At 37.0% G+C, this 22,854-nt stretch overlaps 1 protein-coding gene and 1 non-coding gene across 2 annotated transcripts in view; one reads left to right on the top strand and one right to left on the bottom strand.

The window, feature by feature from the left end:
- Positions 1-22,105, bottom strand: part of DACH2 (dachshund family transcription factor 2) — a 492,266-nt gene extending 470,161 nt beyond the window's left edge. The window contains exon 1 of the mRNA XM_053662409.1: positions 21,432-22,105. Within this exon, the coding sequence (XP_053518384.1) occupies positions 21,432-21,946 (515 nt within the window). The 5' untranslated portion in view covers positions 21,947-22,105. The remainder of the gene's footprint in view (positions 1-21,431) is intronic.
- Positions 3,891-3,958, top strand: LOC119064618 (small nucleolar RNA SNORD52). Its single transcript, XR_005085440.2, has one exon. It is a non-coding gene; the product is annotated as a small nucleolar RNA SNORD52 (small nucleolar RNA).
- Positions 22,106-22,854: the final 749 nt, after the last annotated feature.

Here is a 22,854-nt window from a genome sequence, read left to right on the forward strand (position 1 = left end):
TTAACATCATTTAAATGTGCATATACCCAAAGCAATCTACAGATTCACTGCAATTCCTATTAAAATACCAATGGCATATTTCACAGATAGAACAAATACTCCAAAAATTTATATGGAACCACAAAAGACCCTGAGTAGCCTCAGCAGTCTTAAGAAAGAAAAATAAAGTTAAAGGTATCGCAATACCTGATATCAAGCTATACTATAGGGCCATAGTGATTAAAACAGCATGGTACTGGCATAAAAACAGACACATAGATCAAAGGAACTGAATAGAGAGCCCAGAAATAAACCTGAGCCTAAATGGTCAATCTCACCTATAAGTGGAATCTAATCAACAAAACAAACAAGCAAGCAAAATACAACCAGAGACAATCAAATAAAAAATAAACTGACAGTAACCAGAGGGGAGAGAGATAAAGGGGGAAAATAGGGTAATGGTCATCAAGGAACATGTATAAAGGACACATGGACAAAGCCAAAGGGGATAGGTTCGAGAATGGGAGCTGGGGGTGGGTGCAGCAGGGGACAGTGGTGGGGGAAAACGGAAACAACTGTATTTGAATAACAATAAACAAATATAAAAAAAGATTTAACAAAGCAGGCAAGAAAACACAATGGGGTAAAGACAATGTCTTTAATAAATGCTGTTGGGATAATTGGACAGATGCATGTAAAAAAATGAAACTAGACCACCAACTACACCATACACAAAAATAAGAATATATGTGGAATATAATGAACAATGTAAACTGACAAAAAAAAAAAAAAAAACAGAACCAGAGGCATGGACACAGGGAACAGACTGACAGCTGTCAGAGCAGAAGGGGGCAGGAGACTGGATGAAACAAGGTGAAAGGATTAACCAAAAAATACATATATATAACATATAGATAGACACAGACCACAGTGTGGGAAGGCCAGAGGGAAGGGGGGTGGGGTGGATGAAAGTGGGCAATGGGGGTGGAAAGAGACTCTGTTTTGGGTAATGGGCACATGATGCAGGGTGCAGATGATGTTTTGTTGGCTTGTACACTTGAAACCTGTATGACTTTGTGAAACAATGTTATGCCAATGAATTTATAAAAGTATTTTTAAAAAAACAAATGTATCTCCAAAAATATGTCATCACAGATAAGAAATTATATTTCCTGCCAAAATGTGACACGTGTCAGGTCTATGGATAGTATATATGAACCTTCCCATCTGTTTTTGTACCACATATATAGATGCATCTAATAAACATTACTGTACCTTCAGTGGTTTCATTGTCAGCTTCCATTTTCTGCTTCTTGAATTCGTTTCTCTCTTGATTCAAACCCAACCCTTTAACACATCATTCCTAATTAGATGATTAGTGCTTCGAAGGGCAGGAGATAAGTCATTTGCATAATTTAATCATAAAAAGAAGTTAAAGATACAGATTTTGCTGTTCGTTTGTACAATTATCTTCCTCAGCCTGGGGGGCTGAGATATTAATGTGATTAAACAGTATTTCTGCAAACAGGCAACTGTGTGTCCTCTATTAAAGCAAGGCTGGAGGCAAATGAAAAATTAATTTTAGAAGACAATCAATTTTATTCTACATGACTTTAATAAATAACAGCCCATCTGCAGACAACTCATTAAGCCTTGGGAGGGTACATGTGTCACAAACTCTAAATGACACACAAGGCTGAATCTGAATTTTCAACCAAAATAGAACTAGTAATAAATGGCCCACCAGCTGCTATATCAGTCTAGAAAGTCAACGTACAAGAATTTCCTAGAAAATGAAGTGCGTACAATGTCACTCATAGTCAATTAGTTAATTTAGTACTGGTTTAAAAAATTCTGAAGACTGGTTTATGTAATTCTGAGATTTGTTCTCTTGTGTTCTGAATGGATGCATACATGGGTAGTCACACATATCAGTGTGATGTCGCTTTCAGGAATGATAAGAGTTCACACTTACTGATCTCCTATTATGTGCTAAGCCCATTAAGTACTTGATCTCCATCTTCTTTAACAATCCCAGGAGAGTTATGTAACTAATATTATTCCCATTTTTAGAGGAAAAAAACCCTCTGAGGCTTGGGTGGTCATATAGCTACAAAAGTTTTGGAATAAGGACAAATGTGGCTATCTAGGACAGAATAATACTACCCTAGCTTCTGCTACTCAAGAGCTGGTGCTGAGAACAGAGGAATACACACCCCTTATGTATAACAATAAATTTCCTTCAAATATGAACATTTCCCAAAGTAAATACACTGAATTATAGTAAATCATAGGTACACTGTCAAACCAACAAATTGAAATTATTTTAAGCACTTATATCTGCATACTACATTAGGCACTATGCATGATAAAACAACACAATAGACCATTCCTGAGGTTGATTAATTCAGACGCTAGTTTGGGGTGAGATAAAATATGTCCAGCTTAAAAGTTAACAGTTTATTAAAAATATGGAAAAGGACAAGGAGGAGGTGGGTAGGATGGAGGAATGGGGAAGTGGAGGGGAGAAGGATATGAGAAAGGAGAAGAAAAAGAAGGAGGAGGAGGAAGAAGAGGAAGAAGGATGGTTATCTGCAGATAAATATTCAGGGAAGCAAAGAGGTCACTTCGGGTGAAAAGGAAAGTCTCCCTCAATGATATAAGACTTCAGCTAGAACTTTAGACAAGAAGGCTGTTTTCAACAAGACCCTGAGTAGAGGAAATTCTTTCTGGGAAGGATTCTCAACCTTAACATTTTCTGTTATCAGTTTACATAACAGTTTATGTTACATCAGTGCATTTCCATTCAGTTTTAACAAAACCTGCCAGTGATTCATGCTTGAATAAAAAATTCATTTGAAGTTCTAATCTCATCAAACTTGAAATATCACGCAGGATGAATAAACACTTGTTTCTTTATTTTGCTTTTGTATGATAGATACTAGGGCCACAGTACCTAAAACAGTGTTTCTACAACTCTTTGGACAGTGGACAGCCTATCCTGATTGAAATAACCGTGTCTGGTGTATGCAAACATCTCTTTTCAGTGCTATATAAAGGATGAAAACAAGATTTTTAAAACAAATCCAACAAAGCTAAAATCAAATTTTAATAATGAAACTGCCTTTTGCCCCCTAAACAAGAATCTTAATAGCAGATGTTACTACATCTGGCTTCCGTTGCTATTCTCCAGCTGCAGAAATTAAAACTCAGAATAAGTAACTGAATCTAGTGGGAGTTTGCAAATGCTGACGAAATACTCCTTACCAACCATTCTACTAAGATACCAGGTGAATGGCTGTGCAAGAGCCACCAGCAAAACTTCATTTCCAAGGTAATTAGCAAGGACTTAGAAGTGAGACCATGCATTTCTTAGCTTTGCTCTGCAACGATTTCGCACAAGAACCTATTTAAAGCTTAACTATTTCTTCATCATCAAACCTCTAAGGCCACAGAAATCCCAAGAGTAGTCTAAGAGTAGCTAAGAGAACTGATGACCACAGCAGGAGCTGTTTAAGTAGCTGCCATGTGAAGTTAATAATGCATGAATCAAAAAACCAAGTGTTAAAAATACATATATACATCGATTGCTTTTCTCCCACTTTGAATGCATTATGAACCATCTCTAGGTAAAGAACCATGACTATTTCTTAGTTTGGCACTGTGCCTAGCACATTGGCAGCACTCTATCTATAAAATAGCAATGTGCTGAAATAAATGAAGGTGGGAACTTAATTTATCTCTTGTGGATACATGACATACGAATAAGAGAAACAAACACACATTGTGAGACTGATAATGTTCCTGGTATAAGATCAGTCCATAATAAATCAAAACACAGCATCTATTGTGAAATAATGTTGATAATAGATTGAATAAACCAAACTTTATTCAATTATTTAGGAAATGTTGGAAATGATGATTTCTCAGACTAGAGTCACCAACACTGGTCTTGATGTTAAAAATTAAGTTCTAACTCATTTGGGGGAAAAAAAAAGAAAATGCTATTTTTCACCATATCCTTCAAGACAGCTTAACTGAAGCACAGCACACCCATGGCAAAACAAGAATTGTTGGAGTAAATATTGAAACCGTTATAATACAGTAAATGAATTGCATATTTAGTTAGTTTTTGTCTGTATATTTCTTGTTATTCAAGCATAATTGTCTCCACTTTTCCCCCAACCACCTTCCCCTGCCCCACCCACCCCCACCTCCCACTCCCAATCCTGCACCCCTTCGATTTTGTCCATGGGTCCTTTAAACATGTTCCTTGATGACCCTTCCCCTATTTTTTCCCTTTATCCCCCTCTCCCCTCCCCTCTGGTTACTGTCCATTTGTTCTTTATTTCAATGTCTCTGGTTGTATTTTGCTCGCTTATTTGTTTTGTTGATTAGGTCTCACTTATAGGTGAGATCATATGGTATTTGCCTTTCACCGCCTGGCTTACTTCACTTAGCATAATGCTCTCCAGTTCCATCCATGCTGTTGCAAAGGGTAGGAGCTTCTTCTTTCTTTGATTTTCACATCCAAAGGATAATTGTCAGTTCTCAAGTTTTTTCTTTTGGTGGGGGCTTATTAGCAGCATTTGATATGGTTGATGAGTCCTTGTTTTTTGATACATTTCCTTTACTGAGGTTTCAAGACACCATTCTCTCTTCATTTTCCTCCTACCTTATCGGATATTGCTTCTCAGAATTTTTCTGATTCCTCCTCTTCTCCCTAATCTCTTTATGTTGGTGTGACCCAGGACTCAGTCCTTAAAACTATCCTTTGTTAATATTTGTCACCAATCCTGTCCTAAATTTATATCTCCTGTCAAGATGTCTCTCCAAAACACCTGACTTATATATCCAATAACTACCTTCCTGCTGAAAAGGCTAAGAGATAGCTAAATGTTAGTAGGCATAAAACAGAATTCCTAAACCATGTCCACAAACCTGTTCTACCTACAGCCTTCCCCTTTCCTTTTCTCAAATGATGGAAATTTTATCTTCACATAAAGCTGTTGGAGTTGTCCCTTAGACTTTTCTTTCTCTCCCTCAGTGTCTAATCCAGGAAGTCCTACTGATTTCATCTTCAAAACCTACCCAGAATCTGACCATTTCTTACACTTCTACTCTACCACTATGCTTTAAGCTGCCGCCGCCACCATTTCTCTCCCAGTTTACTTCAACAGCATTTTTCTTTAATTTGTATTTATTTTTAGAAAGGGGAAGGGAGGGAGAAAGTGGGAGGAGAGAAACAGTGTGCAGTTGCCTCTTGCATACTTCCTACTGCGGACCTAGCCTGTAACCCAGGCTGGGAATCGAACCGACAACCCTTTGGTTTGCAGTCTGATGCTCAGTTCACCAAGCCACACCAGCCAGGGCTATTTGAGGAGAATTTTAGCATCTTAACTGTTTCTGCCCTTGCCCCACATGAACCCTGTTCTCATCCTAGCAGCTAGAATGATCCTTTAAAAACCTAAGTAAAATCTTATTATAGCCTTATTCAGATCTCTGTAGTGACTTCCCATCTCATTGACAGTAAAAGTTGAAGTCTTCAAAATGTCATAAAAGGCCTTATATGACCCCCCAGTATTACCATTATGATCTCATTTCTACTAGTCTTCCCTCTACTCACTGCAATTCAGGCACACTAGCCTTTTTGCTATTACACAAACCTTCTAGGCATGATCCTGCTCTAGGGCTTCTGGTCAAATTGTTTTCTCTGCCTGAAACACTCTTTTCCTAGATTTGGCTTGGTTAACACTCCACCCTTTTAAATCTGTGAACAAAGCTCACATTCTCAATAAGGCCTGAAATACCCATTCTATTGAAAATGGCAGCCAACTCCAATTCCCGCAAATCCTTCCCTTGATCAATTTACTCCATTTTTTCCCACAGCACTTACCACCTTCCAGTATACAGTATAATTGACTTCTTTATTTTTAAAATATATTTTATTGATTATGCCATTACTGTTGTCCTATTTCCCCCCTTCATTCCCCTCCACCCTGCACACCCCTCCCCCACCATTCCCCCCTTTAGTTTATGTCCATGTGTCTCAAGTTCTTTATTCCCCCTACTATTCTTGCCCTCCCCCCATCTATTTTCTACCTACCGTCTATGCTACTTATTCTCTGTACCTTCTGCCCCCTTCTCCTCTCCCACTCTCCTGTTGCTAACCCTCCATATGATCTCCATTTCTATGGTTCTGCTCCTGATCTAGCTGTCCTCTTAGTTTGCTTTTGTTTTAGGTGTGGTCTTAATAACTGTGAGTTTGCTGTCCTTTCACTGCTCATCTTTTTTATCTTCTTTTTCTTAGGTAAGGCCCTTTAACATTTCATATAATAAGGGCTTGGTGATGATGAACTCCTTGAATTTGATCTTATCTGAGAAGCACTTTATCTGCCCTTCCATTCTAAATGAAAGCTTTGCTGGATAGAACAATCTTGGATGTAGTTCTTTAAATTTCATGACTTGAAATACTTCTTCCCAGCCCCTTCTAGGCTGTAAGGTCTCTTTTGAGAAATCAGCTGACAGTCTGATGGGAACTCCTTTGTAGGTGACTATTCCCTTAACTCTTGCTGCCTCTAGGATTCTCTCCTTCATTTTAATCTTGGGTAATGTAATGATGATGTGCCTTAGTATGTTCCTTCTTGGGTCCAACTTCTTTGGGACTCTCTGAGCTTCCTGGATTTCCTGGAAGTCCATTTCCTTTGCCAGATTAGGGAAGTTCTCCTTTATTATTTGTTCAAATAAGGTTTCCACTTGTCGCTCTTCCTCTTCCCCTTCTGGTACCCCTATAATTTGGATGTTGGAATGTTTAAAGATGTCCTCAAGGTTCCTTAGCCTCTCCTCATTTTTTTGAATTCTTGTTTCTTCATCCTTTTCTGTTTGGTCATTTTTTTCTTCCTTCTGGTCTACTCCCTTGATTTGAGTCCCAGTTTCCTTTCCATCACTATTGGTTTCCTGTGCATTTCCCTTCATTTCAACTAGTTTAGCCTTCATTTGTTCCTCTAATTTGTGACTAAAATCAACCTTCTGTGAACATCCTGATCACCAGTGTTTTGAACTGTGCATCTGATAGGTTGGGTATTTCTTGATCCCTTAGAGTCATTCGCTCTCAGGCTTTGAGTTTTTGTTGAGCCATAATGTTTTGGTCTGTCTGTGCCTGTTATATGTGAGGGGCAGAGCCCTAGGTGTTCACCAGGGCTGGGCAACTCAGTTCACTGGGTTGTGACACTGTATGTGGTAGTGGGGTCAAAGAGGGGCAACAGAGGTCCCCTCTGCTGCTTCCTGCCACTGGGGGCCTGCGTGGTCTGTCACTGCTCGCTCCTTCGCCTAGTTTAGCTGTGCATGAATGTGTGACCATGGTCAGCCAGACGCTTGGCACCCTCACTGGGTCTGCCCATTGCCACCCCACACCTGGGATCTGCCCATGGCTGCCTGCATGCCTGGGTTGGTCCAGTGGATCTTTCCTGCCCCACCCTGCTCCACCGCTGACTCCACCCCTCTTACGGGTCTGGCTGAATGGTTTGTTGTTGTTGGACTTCCATATAGTTCAATTTTCCGTGTTTTGGTTGCGTTTTTGTTACTAAAACTTTATTGTGTTTAAACATGGTTGTGCGAGGAGGCACAGTGTTTCTACCTATGCCTCCATCTTGGCTGGAAGTCAGAAATTAACTTCTTTATTATACATGTTGTTTATTATCCTCTGTCATTCTCACTACCATACTCTAATATAACCCTTCTCAATGACAGGAATCTTTGTCTCTTTTTTTTAACAGATGTATCCCAAGCACCTAATAGAGTGTGTGTCACAGAGTACACATCTAATAAGTATTTGATGAATAAATTAAAGGTAATTTTTTATGTGTTTATGCCTTGTTTCCACAACAAAATTTAAAGCTCCTTGAGGGTACCAACGGATCCTAGCATAGTATTTTGGACACAAGAGACAATTCATATTTCTTAGTAACTAGGTTCCAGTTTCATAAATTCTTTCAATACTATATCCTTTGATGAACTACTGCCACCCCTACAAACTTTCTTGTATCATTCCTTTTGCTTTTCTATCCAAAATCTTTACATTTTAGTGGTTCCTCAAACCTTTCTGTACATGCATATGTAAATGAGTGTTCACTAAGGGAGTTTAGTTACTATGCTTATGAAAACATCATCATTAACTAGCAGTATTTCCTATCAGGCCATGTTCCCTGAAGACATTCTAGGGACGCTCCTGTGTAGCTTGTATCTCTCCTCATAGCTTGTGTACCACTATTTTCAGCAACTAGGTTTTCCATTCTTTCCTGAATACCTGGAATAATCTACCACCTAACTAAACTTGTTTGCTCAAGTCTAGCTCTCGAGACTCACTACTTTCGAGAGCATGGTGTACCCGAGAAGATGCATAGAAAGCTTACATTCAAGAACTAGTTTTGCCTGTACTAGATTGTATGGTCTGAAGCAATTCATTTTACTTGACTACATCTCAATTTTCTCACTTAAAATTCCTGATCAGATGACTTACCTCCTAGAGTTGCTGTGAGGTAGTATATGAGCAAGCTTTGTAGCCTGTGAACTTTGGCACAGACACAAGGCACTGTTATTATTCTCTAGAAGCATTGTAAGTTTCATCATAACCATGGATGATACTGATTTAGCACTGAGTGCAAAAAATCTAAATGAGATTGATTGATTCCCAGAAGTACCATGTTATAAAGCGATCAGCCATCTGTTTATAAAAATATAGAAATTTTACAACAAAATGATAAAAGCATACTATTCTAAGAATCAGATTAAATTAGCTAATATATGTGGAAGCAATATATAAATACATACCAGTATATACATGTAAACTTTTTACTGTTATATCTAGCTAGTAATTTGAAACTTCCAGATATATTTTCAGATAGAAGGCATGAAGGAAACATTTAAACTTTACTGTATTTATTAAATACAAAAATGACAAAAATGCCACTTTGATGCCCTTAATTCAAATTTTAATGTTCATTAAATAATCTCAAAGGCAGTGGTTCAAATTACTCCATAAAATGCAAACTTAGTTACTATTGAATACAATAAAAACTTCACACACATACCCAAAGGCAAAATGTAACCCTTTTAAAAAAATTCATACTCAACATGTGTTCCAAAAATGTGCTATGGCAAGCTAGAATCAGGTTAACAGACCAGTACTAGGGAGAAGTGAAAATGGACACCATATAAAATATTTTGGAAATTAAAGTTAACATTTACTAGTATAATAAAGGAATATTATTTTACTGACAACACATTCAAGTGTGCTCTTATGGTTTCAAGTGCTGTAACACCTCAAATGCAATAACATTTCCACATTTGCCTTTAGTGTTTTTATTTTTTTACAGCTAATATTTTTATCCTTTCCATTCCTATTCATGAATCTACTTAAACTAGCCACTATAATAAAATGAATTCAATTAAAGAAAATAATTCATTCAAGAGTTCTGTGGAAAGTCCTTTATCAGCCCACAGGACACTGCCTGCTTCTTGCCTACCAGCTATTTTCTGATACATTCAACAGTTCCATGAGAACTATTTTCTCAAGCTTTTGCCACTCTCGCTTAGCTGTATTCCTTTGTCAATGCCCAAATGGAGCTACATCAATGCAAACATGTCCCAAATCATAGTCCTCTTGTCTTTAAAATCAATGGCCTTCTAATTGGGCCAAAAAGTAAATTACTGAACTTCCCTACCCCTTCTTTGGTGAAACATGAGTCTATATGGAACATATACTTTTACATTTTTCCCACTAATACAGGAAAAGATCTTAAAAGAGGTATTTTGGGGGATTGTATTTACATTTCAAAATGCAGAACCCTCTCGAAAATAGAAACAATATGCAGAAGAGCAGACATTCAGTCCAATAGGACTAACCTGCAAAGAAGAAGAAAAGCCTTGGACTCTAACAAGATTATATAAACATCATATAACTTCATGAAAAAGAATCCGCCCTTGAAATAACGAAAACTTGTCAGCCTCCTTGTATGACAAGGAACAATCCAAGACAAATGCAAATATAAGAAAGTGGCCAAACCAAATGTACTTGTAGCGAATGAATGCTAGAGTGATTACTACCCTTTTCATAGGTCACAATGTTCCATATGTTCCCATTATCAAAATGATCGCACTTGCAGGACATGGTCAGCATCAAGAATATAATGTTCCCCCTAGCCTGGTAACTTAGTTGGCTAGAGTGTCATCCCAATATGCCAAGGTGGTGGGTTTCATCCCTGGTCAGGGCACATACAAGAATCAAAAAATCAAGAAATTAAACTTAAAAAAAAAAGAATGTAATGTTCCATTTTTCAAACTGCAACTTGAAAACCATTCACTATTACCATTATAGATTAGAAATACTTCTCAAAACTCTGATCTAGTGCTATACTCATTGTTATGTTTTAAGCCAGAATTCCTGTAGTATCAACAAATGTCTAACTTGCAGAAGACGGTTCTTCAGGCAAGTGCAATGAAGTCAACAACTGGCCTTACGCAGTTTGCTACGTTTTGATCTGCTAATAGGTATAATCACTAATGTATCTATTAAGGACCTAAATCTTTCCACAGATGACAGAAAAATAAATTCAAGCAAAATCCTAATTGAGTTGATCATTATAACCAACATCATCTAGTCATACATGTCATATATGTCATATAAGCTCTACACCTGCTTCTCTTTTGTTCACTTCAGATATTTTTGACATGAAGCATTGAATGTCAGATTTCATACAACTTTTGCTTGTTTCTGGACTATCTCTACTTTCCACCAGTGAATACTCATAAAATATAAATATGATTTCATAGCAGAATAAGCAAAATACATTTAGATAAGTAAGTATGCCATAAACATTTTATAAAGTACTATAAAGCCTAATTAATGTTATTTTAATATTCCACAATCCTGAATTGTATACATCACTTGCTGTTTCTTGCATTAGTGTAGGTTAGCTGACAGTTAACCATGTTAACAACTACCTAGGTAATCTGGAGATGAGACAAATAAGAATTTGCATAGTTATTGAGATCACTACTTTCCCTTAACAATTACCCTTGTACGGGCTTCTAGTAGGTACATACTAAATATTTGTTCGAATAAAGTGACAAATATAATTGTATATATGTATATATACTGAATATTCCAAATGGATTATAAAATGAGACCTTAAACTTATGTACTATGTATGAAATGTACTATGCAGTAAATTTTTTCTATGAATGAACTCCACTTTTGTCTTCCTCAAATAAAAGCCTAGAGGGTACTCATAAATCTTTTTACAAAATAAATTTAGAAGTTTAACAGATCACAGGCTATTTTCAAAGCAGCAAGCTTAACATTAACAAGAAATGTTTAATTATACATGTCTGCAAGTAATCTTGCTCTCCAAAGTTATTTATGTTTAAATATAATACACGAAAGGGTCAATGTATTCTGAATAAATAAAAACAAATAACTTTTTCTCATCTCTGTTTTAAGTTTTGGCATATAATATTGTATGGGATGACATGCAAAGCAAATTCAAACTCTAAGCTTGAGGATCTATTTAAAACTCTAACACAAATTAAAGCAAACTTTTCATTTAAAAATGTTTTTTAATCCACAGTTGCACATTCTACTATGTCTCACAGAATGACTACTTTTGTAAATTTTTAAGGACTCATATCCCTTGCAACAAATATATGTCAAAGAACAGATAGTGAAGGGTATTAAGTACAGCTGCTCTTCCATGGAAATACCTGTTTAATTCCAATATCATCTTGATGTGTATTTTGTTTATAAAATGAGTAATTCTCTACATTCATAAAACTAAAATATTTTCTTTTGTATCTCAATAACTCTGTTTTGTTGAACTTTTCAACAAACTCTAAAGATGAAAACAAAAACTGCAGTGCTTGCTGATATAATACATGAAGCAGATATGAGAAAGAAAATTTAAAGACGATTCAACAATGAATATGCCAAGAACATGTAATCTCAAAGATGTCACAATTTAATAAATATTATAGGGTAAATATATGGTTTATATTCAATAAGCTGAAGACAGCATGGTTCTAGAATGTAAACTGCATGATAGAAAAGACTTTTTTTTATTCACTCTATTCAGAGCACCTAGAGCATTGGCCAACATTACGTAGTACACATTCTACAAACACACACACACACACACACACACACACACACACACACACACCTATGGGCAAACGTAACCATGAGAGATCAAAATAATTGTGAAGAGATTTTTATTTTCTTTCACTTAATAAAATTAAAAATTTTTCAATAACTAAGTGGATAGAATGAGTTTTCCAAATGTCTGCAGATTAAAGACAATACTGCAAAAAGACACTCACTGGGACCTAACTTAAGTCCTTTGGAGTACTGGTTTAGGTGAGTCCCTTTTGAGGGTTTGTTCTTTTTTAAGATTTTTTACTTACTTTATTTTTAGTCAGTGGGGAAGGGAGGGGGAAAGAAAGGGAAAGAAACATCAATGTGTGGTTGCCTCTCACACCCCCATACTGGGGGTCCTGGCCCGCAACCCAGGCATGTGCCCTGACAGAATCAAACCAGAGACCCTTTGGTTCGCAGGCTTGTGCTCAATCTACTGAGCCACACCAGCCAGGGCCCTTTTGAGTTTTTGTAACTAAACTTTCTTGGACTGAATTTAAGAGCAGAACCATATTATGAAGCATTCCACCCTATTGTCTATAGTATATTAAATAGAGCAAGTCTTCAGTGACTGTATGTCCAAAATATTTTCAGAAGGATCAGGCCGAACATATACATATAAAATAGCTTTTTATGAATGGTTACATGAAAGCTTTTATATCACTTCTGTAGATTTTGTGCACCTTAATATGGCATTAAACTCAGTATCCTTAAAATAGGTACCATGTAAATGGCACCCATGTACCCTAGTACCAAAGCCATTAAGAGATTGTATAAACTTATGATAACAAAGTATGTTTTTCTAATGTGTTTATTTCAAATATAGTAGAATATTGACAATGCATTAACAAATATAACAGTAAAAATAATTTTACATAAACAGTATTTGTGATGATATTACAATACATTTTAAACAAATAAGTGAGAGACAGACCTCTTCCAAATAACAGAGCTCAGAATCTAGCATATTGCTGTAAGCTATAATGGTTGTAACTGTTAATCCAATACACCTTTTATACAAACCCATAAACACATGAGTGGAAAAATAGCACAGATGTTCATCTCTAATGCAATTTCCATTCAATTTCCTAAGTGCGGTCCCTGTGTGCAAACTAGCTTAACGTTATGTTTAGCTTGCAAATTCTTTTAATAAATAATGAATGCAATAAAACTAGGAGATCAATGGCAAGCTGAGAAATCATAAAAAAAAAAGCCTTTTGTGTCCAGGCTGTTGCCCATTTCAAACTTTAATCCAGAGACAGATCAATATTACTTTTTCTTTTTAACCCATCACATGAATAGAAGACAGACTAAATGTGGCCTAAATGCTGTTACCAGCTAGCACTTGCCAGCAAACTGACAAGATCATTGGACACAATTGCAATTGAATGTTTTATACCTTAATATATACACTACATTACATGCTATTAAGGAGTCAACTTATTAAAAAATAAAGAGGTTGGATATCAAGCAATAAAAATACTGTGGTTCATTATTTTGAAACTTTCCTGTATTACATTTTCCAGTAGTGTAATTACAAAGTTTATGCCACAATTTTCTCTAATAAACTAAATAATTGCAATGGGTCAAAATGGTACATGCATGTGAGATATTTCAATGTCAAGGATCCTAGATGAAAGTTAATTTTACTTTTAAAAAGTAAAATTAATTACACTTGAAGAGACAAAGTTATTCCTTTAAATGGGTGGGGAGGATAATTCATGCAAATTTATGTTGTAATTGGATGGGTCTTGATATTATCCAGGAAAAATATTAATCACTAAACTTAGGTATATGTTTTTCTATTCACAAGCTATAGACAAAAGAGAGGAAAACCCCTTTTCTACTGACTGATTTTGGATAAACATGCATTTACTGTTTGAAAGATGAGCAGAAGTCACCTGTCACCAGGGTTAGTGCTGTTATCTAGCAGTATAGATCTAAATAACTGAGTATCACTTTAAGGTAGTGGACTTGTTTCATTTCTTAATCCTTCCTTATTCATAACATTAGAACATATATTAAAACATTAGAAGTTAAAAAATAATCCTCATAAATTATTATTACAAATTGGAGTTTTGGATTTATGTAACAAATTCAGTTCTTTTTAAGAATATCATTATAGGTGGTGATAAATATATCAATTTGTTCTTTAGTTATATTAAATTCAACTTTGCAGAAAACAATGTGTATTACATCTTATATTTACATTCTCAATGGAATACAATAATTTCACCAATTCTAATACATAAACTTAGCTGTAAAGAAGGCCATGGCAAGATATCACTATGAGGCCATTCCCATGCTTTAAGCAAAATGTGAACAAAAAATTAACTCTTCTATAACTTTACCAAAGTTCACCATAAACTTCCCTTTAAACTATACTGCATAGCACGTACCCTAAGCTTCCCAGATTAGCCTAAATCTGGAGATAAAAAATTTCCTGAAGAATTTGAAACCTCAACATTATCCATTAATAGAGTATCCTGTTTTTCTATTTTAATAAAAATAACAATAAAATTGAAATGAAAGAATACTGTAAAGGCCTGCAAAGAGGAACTCTAAAAGCTGACATTTAAAAACATACATCACTGAGAAAGCTGAACAAGAGAGAAATTTAATCTCCTTTTTAAAATCTCTGTCTTCAAATATGAGTTTATCTAAAAAGTTGTAAGACCTATAATGTTAAATTCAAAATATTTCACAATTGACAGAATCATTTCAGTCCTAAAACCAAGGTACTGAAACCCCGGATGACATGAAATAAAGTATGTCATGAATTAAAGTATTAAGATATTTAATGCAGATAGGTAATAGATTTCACTAAATTTATCACAAAGTTCCTTTTTGTGTGTATGCTTTTCTACAGTCTAAGAAATTAAATTATAAAAGTAACATTCATTGTTACTAATTTCTGTATGATTACAAATAATTACCCAGAATATAAATAAGTGAAACAACAGAAATGGAATAAACTTCTCCAAAATTTTCATCATTACAAATTGAGGAAAAGATGAATACAAAACTGACAGGCTCTCCCCTTCCTACTAAAAAGAAATATTAAATCCTGAAGGAGTTCTAAATCCCTTAGTAAGAGTATATTGCAGCTACATTAATCCAACAAGAAGCTTATTAGTAAGGATTTAAACACTAACACCCTTCAGTAATCAATTTGGATACAGCATTATTCTATTTATAGTGACACTTTCAATGTGTCCCAATCATATATTACTTATTCTTATTTTTCCTCCTATGATTAAATATTAATATGTAGGCACTATGAAGCAACTACAGTATATTTAGGTTTTACTATATTTATTTCCACCATTTGGGAATAGTTGATATAGCATGAAAATTAAGAATCTTTCTCATGAATAAACTTATGATGGGTGTGATATTTTTCTCAGGTTTCTAAATAAAAAAATAAATGTAGTTGTTACAGCAGAAAATGGAAAAAGGGATGCCGCCACTTTAAAAGCTTCAATCTCTTTGACATTGCTGGCAGTGTATGGGAACATTAATGCATCTGTCATGATAACAAGCTAAGAATAACATCTAGACATCAAACCGAGCAGAGAATCCATCTGAAGTGATTCATTCAGATCTGTCTCATTGATTTATTAAACACAGGGCAACATCTGCAGCCTCACAGAGCCGCTTGGTGAAATTAATGCAAGATCAATTCAAATGGAAAAAAGTGTAAAAGAGATAAATCAAAACACAATTTGCATGCAGTTCCACAATCAGGCTTATTGGGTGCAAATGCTCAATTTCCCTTCCAAAGCAAATGTGTTTAAATGTTGTTTTATCTTTTTAGAATTGTGTGATCTGAAGTGACAGTGAAGAGTTTTGCAGGTTGAGCTGGTGAAAGGGAAGGAAAAGAGGGTAAAAATGCTAGCAAGACCTTTTGAATATGCAACATGAATATCATTAATACTGAATTGTTTTTCCTTTGTGGGGAGGTTTGATGTCCTTTCTTTGAAAACAGAGTATTTTCAGTTTGGGTCAATTAGGGCAGTTTCAATACATATTTGAAAGTATACGGAGTGGATAATCCTAAATCATGTGTATCCCCAGATGCACCAGATAAAGTGCCACTGGAGATCCAGATTGCCAACTGAAATCTAGTATTTTATGATTAGGGTTTCTCGCAATTATATTTGCCCACTAGAAGTACTTTTAAAACATCTAGTGATTTCATGAAGACAAAAAAGTTTACTTAAGAAAGCATCAACAATGCAGACTTGTGGTTTTCTACAGGTATTAGAGATTTCCTGCGTGGAAAAAAAAAACCCATGAATGTCTGAAGACTCTCACTTCCCAATTATTTATTGGCATTCATGTCTTATACATGGAGGGTGATATCATGTATAAGTATCCACAGATATTCTCCATCATATCATGCATCATTTCTTGAATGTAATATATAAGGGGTTGGGACACATATGAAATCCAGATAAAGTGTTTAGATAAACCAAAATTGTTGATGATGTAGAAGTATACACTTAAAATAAATGTACATGTGGAAGTTCCGTGCACTGGCACATGACTAGATCACTTATCTTACAATCTTGACATCACTCTGCTAATAAAAGACTATGTGACTGTTCTTTGTAGACAATATGACTAACCCTCATTATCCTATGAAATAAAATATCTCTATTTATTGCCCAGATTAATTCACAAAACTATTTTATCATTTCTGAAAATGTCATACAAAATATTAGCCCCAGAAAGTGATGAAAATTCTTTAAAATTGAATTTTGCCTAACTTTACTATGACTGAAAACAAAAAATTTCAAAGTAAATTATGTTATTCTGTGTGTATTATGAACTGTATTCATCAAGTGTGAATGCAAAACCAAACTCATGGAGTGCTTACATAATCATATTTGTGGCGTTTGAAGGCCGTTTTAGCTTTTTGGAAAAGTCTTTATAACTCCCATACAGTTTTTCTACCATGGAAGCCCATTTATTTTCTGTTCACACAGTCAAAATAACAATCAATCACAATTAGACTGCTTAAAATTGTAATTTAAAAAACTGAATTTTATTCATTTGAATATATGTTGAATCATATATTCCTTAATAGTTAAAACATTTCCTTAATCATACATTCTTGCTACTTCAAGCACCCATTTAACTATATGTAAATCACCAAGTAACATTTAATCAGTTGGTCTGCAAATAAAGTTAAATGCCAACCATGAAATCAGACAATGGTACTTTTATATAGATAGGTAGATGAAAAGAGATAACACTAAAATGTGTTGGCTGATTTTTCACTGAATACCAATTTGTAATTTCCTATCTTACTGCTATAATAAACTTTGGAGAATTGAGTGAGGGAAATCCATTGCATAAGAGATATTTAGACATATACTTTCTGAATCTGCTGGCTCTCCCTCTCATATTAAAAACTCCAAGTTCTCTTATATGAGAAATAAAAAAATAATCACAGTGCTTTATCTGCAAAAAACAAAGATCTAAAACAAGATAACACCTTTCCCATTTGTTTTAGATCTTTTCTATCATCATTTTCTTAATAATTCTCAAAATAATATCTCTGCAATTAGTTTTAGAAAATAAAGGGCATCAAAGAAAAATACTGCATAGCCCGTTAGAATTGCAATGATGTAAAACTTGTCTTATTTAATAGATCAATAAATAGTCAAGAGTTTTAGTCTTGCTATTCTCTAGTGTCTGAGGCAGGTATTATGTTCCAACTTCTTTTCTGGGAAGACAACTTTGAATATTTTGATAATTATTTAATAACAAAATAGTTACTATAAGGAACTGATAAAGTTCTTGTTGTGACTGTGAGTACTATCAAAGCAACAATCATGTGTATGTACTTACTCAGGCACGCATCTTCCTTCAGTGGACATTAATAAAATGTGCCCTGAGCCAAAAAATCAAAATGCCACTTAATGCCAATATGCTAAAGTCTTTGTCAATTACCAAATTGAAAATGGTCCATTTTATGTGTTTTGGAGTAGTGTAGGAAGCATTTCACATTAAACTATCCTAAAAGTCAAGACTTGTACTCTCCCCCAGTTATCTGACAAAGAGGGGAAGAAATGTTTATTATGTACAAAAAGAAAATTACCAATGACACAATTATGAAGAAGACTTCCATTCAACAATACATTATGGACCATAAATGCAAACAACTGTACCTGAACAATAAAATAATTTAAAAAAAACAATACAGTATGGAAATGTATCCATCAGGAGATGGAGACGAATCTCTTTTTTAAACTAGAATAATATGTAAGAGTTTCCATTTACCGAACGTGTACTTTTCCCTTGCACTTTCCCCACCTTGTACCTAGAAGTGCTAAAAAGTCAAGAGTCCTAAATGACAATCCTCTCTAGCCGAGTCTCCATTGGTACACCGCTCATCTCCTTTGGGTATCTTTATAAGCTCTTCTGACCCACCTTTGACTCACTCTTTGGGCAACATTCTGCTCATGTCCTGCTTCTCTTTCCTCTTACTAGCTTCATGCCTTATCTACCTTATTTTGTTTCTCTTGAACCTTATTCCTGTTTACATCCCTCACCTGCCTGTCTTTTCTTTTCATTGAGTAGAAATGTCATAGAAATAATGTTGATCTAAATACCAATTTCACAATATAACTAAATCACTCAGGTGTTGAGAATAATTTAAGGTACACATTATTATAGTAGTTTTTAACAACATGATTATGAAAGCCTTTTACATTAGTAAAATTTTGTAATGTTATTTTACCATTAATTAGAATTTTCACAAATATTGTGGGGCTTTCTTAACTGTCTAGAAATTGCAATATAGATGTGTTTCTAGTTTTTCTCATCTTCATTCATAGATTGCATTCATAGACTATATTTCATAAATTTTTACAATTATATACTACAACACATTAACACAATCATAAAATACATGTAATAAATAAACTATGCAATACGAGGCACATGCATCAAACCTCAGATACATTTCTTTCTACATTTGCCATATTTCTCTATAATATTTATGCATATACAGGAAAGTAATTCACCCAAAAAAGTTAGCATTATAAATGGTGTGATAAGGAGTTAATCAAATTTACTGAATTAAAATAACAACCTAAAAACACATCATATAACAAGACCCCAAAACAGTATAAGAACACCTGCCCCTGGATACAGAGTAATTTATCATTTTCCCTTCAGTAAATAGCTCTAATAAAAATTAATTAAAGAAAAGTTTCTATTTATAGAAGTGTCAAAATCAGATTAAGACCCTAATTTATTGCTTTTTAAAATGAAAATCATGCTCAAGGATGTGAAAGTTAATTATAAGGTAGGAAGAATTTCCTACATGTAATAATCCTTTGACTTTAGATATTGGGTGTTTGTAAGAGAGGGAGAAGAAGGAAAGGAGAGGAAAGGGGGAGGGGCAAAGAGAGATAGGGAAAGAGAGAAGATAGGTTTCCCTATCTGTGATTGTTTAAATGCCAGTCTTCCGGATGGCAACAAATGGATCAGATGGCCCTCACATGAAGTCCCTGATAACCCTCTGAATGTGTGTGTTAGTAAAATGCTTGGTGGTCACGATAAAATATCCTTTCTACTTTTACAACATGGAGTTACTTATTTTATTGAGGGAGCAGTTATCCTTTGTGTTTTAAGGCCCTCTATCTTCCTTAAGAAAATACAATCCAATAAACCAGATATGAATCACGTGAGAGTTCTCCTATGAACGGTCTCCATTTAATTGCTAGAACATGGAAGAACAGCACTCAAAGGAAAAAGGAAATATAAAAGCTTTCCTTGTAAGTTCCCTAGCATTATCTTATCGTAGCCATCAGCAACAGTTTGCCTGCAAGGTGTCAGTGCACTTCAGCTATAGGAGTAATTTGTATTTTACAAACAATGTGACAACTGAGGTAGTTGTAGGACCTAAACCCAGAGACCTTATGATTTAGCTGTGTTGTGAGAAAGTCTACCTCTAGGGAAATTTTCTGCAAAATGATCAACAGTAGTGCTGGTTTGATCATTTCAACAAAATCATTTGCCCCCTTTAACCTAGGGATGAAGATTTCTTGGTTTGTATGTTAATCACACCTGCCAAATGTGCAACTTTCCTAACAGACATTAGCAGACTAGAGGCAGAATAAAAACTAAAATTGACTAATTCATCAGTCGTCAAAAATTGAATCATCTTGAATATAGTTTTCTTTCCTTCCTTTTTTAAACTTAGAAACATTGAATACAGTTTGCTTATGCACATACACAAACAGACATTTGTTCTATAAGGTACTTCTAAGCTGGGACATGAAGGAGGTGAACTTACAACCAGAGAAGCTGGCCAGCATCATTTAAGGAATCCTCTCTTCAGAGAAATAGGGTCTTTCCAACTGTTTGCCTGGGGTGAAAGCATCCTCTGTGGAAAACCTGCCAAGTTCTATCCCACAGCCCAACCCGGTCCCTTTACCCTTTAGAGATGACCCAAAAGGGACGATTCTGGGAAAGTGACATCTGTGGTCGTGGGGGTATTTGTGTTGTTGTTATTTGTTTGTTTTAAATAGCATTCATGGATTTTCCTAGAGCTTTGCATAGCTGGCATGAGCGCACTTTCTCTCTCTCTCTCTCTCTCTCTCTCTCTCTCTCTCTCTCTCTCTCTCTCTCTCCCCTCCCTCTGTCCCTGCCTTATTCTCTCTCTCACACACACGCCGCCACCACCACCACACACTCCAGGCACTGTCACAACAAACACTCAGAATGGGAAACGAATCACCCTCTGGGATGGATTCTAGACTTCCGACCCTCTGCATCCCCCAAATGCTGTGTTCTGGATTGCCAGCTTAAGAGCCCGGTCTACAGCTCAGCCAGCCCTCTGGCCCAGAAAGCCCTTGGTGTCCCTGTTCAGGATATAACCTCTCCGACCCGTGTGGCCACAAAAGAGCAGGAAAGAAAACTGAATAGAGAAATTAACAACCACAAGCAGCCAAAAAAGCCATGCAAGATATGGGCAAAAGGCGGGAAAGTTTCGACAGAGGACCGCAAACTAAAGTTTGTGCGGGACTTTCTTAGACCCAAGCCCTGCCACTGAGCACGGACTAGAAGGGACGGACAATTAATTAATGAGTCCCTCTAGTCCTCTTTGAGCCCCAGAGACTTACAGCGTGAAGAGTAGAGGCAAGCTAGTCAAGACTCATTCCCTACAGACAAAGTTGCGTGATGGTGATGCGACATGCAGAAGAGGGCAAAAGGGAAAGAGCGAGCCAAGAAACAAGTATCTTACCTGGCATTGGTGCAATCAGTGAACAAAGTTTCGAAGTCTTTCCTGGTGATGAGTTTACAGCGGTTCACCCCGGGCTGGATGGCCCCCAGCCCGCGGAGGATCCGGACCTGCTCGACAGTACACACCACTGGGGATATGTCCAGTCTCTTCAGCTTGGTGTACACTGTGTGCAAGCCCCCCACCAGGTGCTTGAGAAAGAGATCAAAGACTTGAGGCAGGCAGATCAGTTCCTGGCCGTCCATCAGGAACGAAGCCACCTTCACCCCATGCATGTCGACCATCCTGCACTCGTTGGTGTTTGTGTTGCCGCTCCCTCCACTGCCACTACCGACCCCGCCACCCCCGGCGCTGCCGCTGTGGTTATTGGCCAGGAAACTGTTCATCATATTGGGGGTGAGACGAGGAGGCTCTCCGGGGGTAGAATACATGGGTTCGGCCCGAAATAGGCCCCCTGGGACGCCGGCGCCACTTGAAGTTGCAGAGATCACCGGAGGTGCGGAGACAGCCATGGTCATTCAGTCTCAAATTGTAGGTCCTCCGGCGCTCGCTTTCTCGCCCTGTCTCCTCTAGGTCCCCTGGCACTGGCTCCTTCACTCCTATCCTCTCTGAGGCGCTCAATCGCTCGCTCAGAACTGTTCGCAAGTCTACAGTAGCAGGGCTCACGCTCAAACTCACCCACCACCACCCAGCAAGCAGTGAGCAGCCCCTACTCCGGGTGACCCGAGACCCCACCCCCGCCACACCCCCTTCCAAGATTGGCAGCATCTTTCAGCCAATAGGCTCCATCTCCTCGGCTTCTGAGCGCGCCGAGTGGCTGCGGCTTGCCAGAAGGTGGAGACTCCCTGGCCGGCCTCCCAGCTACCTGAGGCCCTGGAGGGTTGGCGGGTGAATGGGGATGAAGCCTTCGAAGGGGGCGGTGCGGTGCCTCAGTTTCTGCCTAGTCTCTGACCAGATAATGCAGTTATCTTGTAGAACTCCCAAAGTGGTCTGGGCTACAAACCCTTTCCCTCCGCGCCTGACCAGCGTCTCCTCACAACCACGGGCTACCCTGCCCCCAGGTTGAACCTAGGAAAGGGAAGTGGAAACTCCACTTCCACTTAATTCCCAAACGCAGTAGTTAAGAGATGGCTTCGCCCACCTTCCAGAACAAAAAGTCCAGTGACTTCAGAAATAATATGTTCGGCCCTTCTTTTTGGTGTTCTGTTCTCCCAGACCCCGCGCACAGAGGAACCAGCGTCCAAGACCGCACCAAAATCAGGGTTGCAGGTGGCTAACGCTCCTACGCACTGGCATTCATTTCGCTCGGTGAGCCTGCGAACACTTCAGAAAGCGAGCACACGGACTTGGTTTGTGAGTGACAAACGAACGCCCCATCTTACAGCACTTCTGCCACTGTCCTGCAAGACTTTGCTTTGTGTCACCG

This window comes from Artibeus jamaicensis, unplaced genomic scaffold (genome assembly GCF_021234435.1).
Source record: "Artibeus jamaicensis isolate MK-2021 breed Jamaican fruit bat unplaced genomic scaffold, CSHL_Jam_final contig_241, whole genome shotgun sequence".
Classification (NCBI taxonomy): Eukaryota; Metazoa; Chordata; class Mammalia; order Chiroptera; family Phyllostomidae; genus Artibeus; species Artibeus jamaicensis.